General features: G+C 43.5%; 1 protein-coding gene across 1 annotated transcript; it reads right to left on the bottom strand.

The window, feature by feature from the left end:
* Positions 1-764: 764 nt before the first annotated feature.
* LOC133061242 (olfactory receptor 7D4-like) lies at positions 765-1,697 on the bottom strand. The gene has a single exon (XM_061149232.1). The coding sequence runs from the start codon at positions 1,695-1,697 to the stop codon at positions 765-767; it is 933 nt and encodes a 310-aa protein (XP_061005215.1).
* Between the last annotated feature and the right edge of the window lie 1,753 nt (positions 1,698-3,450).

Raw genomic sequence — 3,450 nt, 5'->3', positions numbered from 1 at the left:
ACATAGATGGACCCAGAAATTATCAAACTAAGTGAAGTAAGTCAGACAAATATCATTAGTATCACTTACATGTGGAACCCAATAAAAATGATACAAACAAACTCATAAAATAGAAAGACTCACAGATCTCAAAGTCAACCTCATGGTTACCAAAGGGAAATGTGGGGGGTGGAGGTAGTGATAAATCGGGAGATTGGAATTAACATACGTACACTGCTATGTATAAAATAGATAACTAGTAAGGACCTACTGAATAGCACTAGGAACCCTACTCAATATCCTGTAATCACCTGCGTGGGAGAAGAATCTGAAAAAGTGTGGACATACATACAACTGATTCACTTGGCTGTATAGCAGAAACCAGCAGAACATTGTGAATCAACCATACTCCAATAAAAATCTTTTATAAGAGGCAGGATTTCAAACACTTGAATGACAATATAGTATACTGAGTAAATGCAAGCTGTTGAGTAATTAAGCATAGGTCTACATTCTCAAATTCAATCAGTGGTCATTAAAAAGCACTTTCTCTATGTATGCAAAATTATAAAATAATAGTTGATATCCTAAGTTCATGAAATGTGTTTCTAAGACAATTCTGAAATTGTTTAATGAGCTGAATGCAAGATATTTGCATTAAAATGTATACGCTCTGCTTAAATAAAATACATGTTTATTCAAATCACACACAAGAAAAAAGCAGGATTTCTTTAGCCAACTACTGCTACAACTGTCAGCTCAAAACCCTTGGATCAGTATTCCCATCACTGAACACAGAGTGTTCTTCCAAAGACTTTTTGTAGAGCCCTCTTGATGTCCCTGTTCCTCAGGCTGTAGATGAAGGGGTTCAACATGGGGGTGACCACAGTGTACATCACTGAGGCGATCATGCCTCTCCAGGAAGATGAATCAGAACTGAGATACACACCAAGGCCTGTCCCATAGAACAAAGAAACCACGGACAGGTGAGATGCACAGGTAGAAAATGCCTTATATTTCCCATGAGCTGATGGGATTCTCAGAATGGAGGAGACAATGCGGGTGTAGGAGAAAAGGATCCCTGAGAAGGGAACAAAGCCAAGAAAGCCAATCACCATATACAGCAGGATGTAATTGATGAGTGTGTCTGAACAGGCAAGTGTGAGGACCTGAGCAAGTTCACAATAAAAGTGTGGAATGACCCAGTTGGTACAGAAGGACAGCCGCAACATCAACAGACTCTGGATCAGGGAGTATGATGAGCTGGTGAACCAAGACACCAGAACCAGCAGGCCACAGAGGCAAGGGTTCATGATGACTGTGTAGTGCAGCGGGTGACAGATGGCCACAAAGCGGTCATAGGCCATCACAGTCAGGAGAAAAGTGTCCATACCTCCAAAAACCATGAAAAAATACATCTGGGTGATGCAGCCTGCATAGCTGATGGATTTGCTCTGTGTCTGGATATTCACCAGCATCTTTGGGACTGTGGTGGAAGTGAAACAGACATCAGCAAAGGACAAGTTGCAGAGGAAGAAGTACATGGGGGTGTGGAGTTGGGAGTCTGAGCTGATAGCCAGGATGATGAGCAGGTTCCCAAGGACAGTGACCACAAACACAGATAGAAATACCTCAAATAAGATGTGTTGCTCCTCTGAGTCTTGGGAAAATCCCAGGAGTAAAAATTCTAAAACACGTGTTTGATTTCCTGGTTCCATGTTGCTGATGCATCATCTAGACAATTGAAGAAGGGGGAAAAAACCATGAAATAACCACTGGAGCGACTCTAGAGTCTCTGTGTTTGTGCGTTATTTGCTCAGTCATGTCGGACTCTTTGTGATCCTATGGACTGTAGCCCACCAGGCTCCTCTGTAGGTGGAGTTCTCCAGGCCAGAATACTGGAGTGGGTAGCCTATCCCTTCTCCAGGGGATCTTCCTAGCCCAGGGATCGAACCCAGGTTTCCTGCATTGCCGGCAGATTCTTTACTGTCTGAGCCACCAGGGAAGCCCATAGAGTCTCTCTACTTCTTTAATTTCTTAAAGTGAAGGATTGGGTATAAGAGCATTAATATGACAAAGCTTCAGAATCCTATATTGTTATTTGTCTATGCAGCATTTCAACCACTGTCCACTGACCTTTGGAATACACATCCATCCTCTTGAATCTGGCTTGTTGTTGTTGGTCAGTCACTAAGGCTTATCTGACTTTTTGCAACTCCATGGACTGCAGCCCACCAGGCTCCTCTGTCCATTGGATTTTCCAGGCAAGAATACTGGAATGGGTGGTCATTTCCTTCTCCAGAGTCTCTTCCTGATGCAGGGATCAAAACCACGTCTGCTGCATTGCAGGCAGATTCTTCACCACTGAGTCACCAGGGAAGCCTCTATCTCTGGCTTAGGATCGTCAAATCTAAAAAGTTAGTGCAAGACTTCCCTGGTGGTTCAGTGGATAAGAATTCACCTATCAATGCAGGGAACATGGGTTTGATCTCTGGTCCAAGGAGATCTCACATGCCGCAGCACAACTAAGCCCATGTGCCAAAACTGCTGAAGCCCTCATGCCCTAGAACTAGCGCTCCACAAGAGAAGCCACCACAATGAGAAGCCCACTCACTGCAACTAGAGAAAGCCCCATGCAGCACCAAATACCTAGTGAAGAGAAAAATAAATAAGCACATTTTCTAAAAAAAAAAATTAATTAAAAGTTAAGGGCAACTTTGAAACTTGAGATAAATGGTTCATTCTTGCTCTAAAGCAAAAGTGGAACATGAGGCCTGGTGAAATACAGTAACTTGTTCTAGGTTATTTGCCTTGTCTGGGACACAGAAAGGAGGTGTTAACCATGCCTCACAGGTGACAAAATTTGAGAGAACATCTCAACTATCTGGTCAGAGTATTGTAGGATGAGTAGAATTAAGGTCTATTTCTTACGGAAAAATGAAGAAAATGTTTTCACTAAATAATAAAACACATTTACAAATGTTTAGGGGCTTCCGTGATAGTTCAATTGGTAAAGAATCCGCTTACAATGCAGGAGGCCCCGGTTCTATTCCTGGGTCAGGAAGATCCGCTAGAGAAGGGATAGGCTACCCACTCCAGTATTCTTGGGCTTCCCTTCTGGCTCAGCTGGTAAAGAATCTGCCTGCAATGTGGGAGACCTGGGTTCATCCCTGGGTCGGGGAGATCCCCTGAAGAAGGAAAACCTACCACTCCAGCATTCTGGCCTGAAGAATTCCATGGACTGTATAGTCCATGGTGTTGCAGAGTCGGACACAACTGAGCAAGTTTCACCTACAAATGTCTAATGCCTGGTATGACAAGGACATTGAGGGCTGGAGGAGAAAGGAGCGGTATAGGATTAGATGGTTAGATGGCATCATTGACTCAATGGACATGAATTTGAGAAAACTCCAGGAGATGGTGAAGGACAAGAAAGCCTGGCACGCTGCAGTCCATGGGGTCACAAAGAGC

Source organism: Dama dama, chromosome 9 (assembly GCF_033118175.1).
Source record: "Dama dama isolate Ldn47 chromosome 9, ASM3311817v1, whole genome shotgun sequence".
Taxonomy (NCBI): Eukaryota; Metazoa; Chordata; class Mammalia; order Artiodactyla; family Cervidae; genus Dama; species Dama dama.
This window is presented reverse-complemented; position numbering and strand designations above follow the sequence as displayed.

Excerpts from the sequence above, each read along its gene's own strand:
- LOC133061242 (XM_061149232.1), bottom strand. The coding sequence starts at position 1,697 with ATGGAACCAGGAAATCAAACACGTGTTTTAGAATTTTTACTCCTGGGA.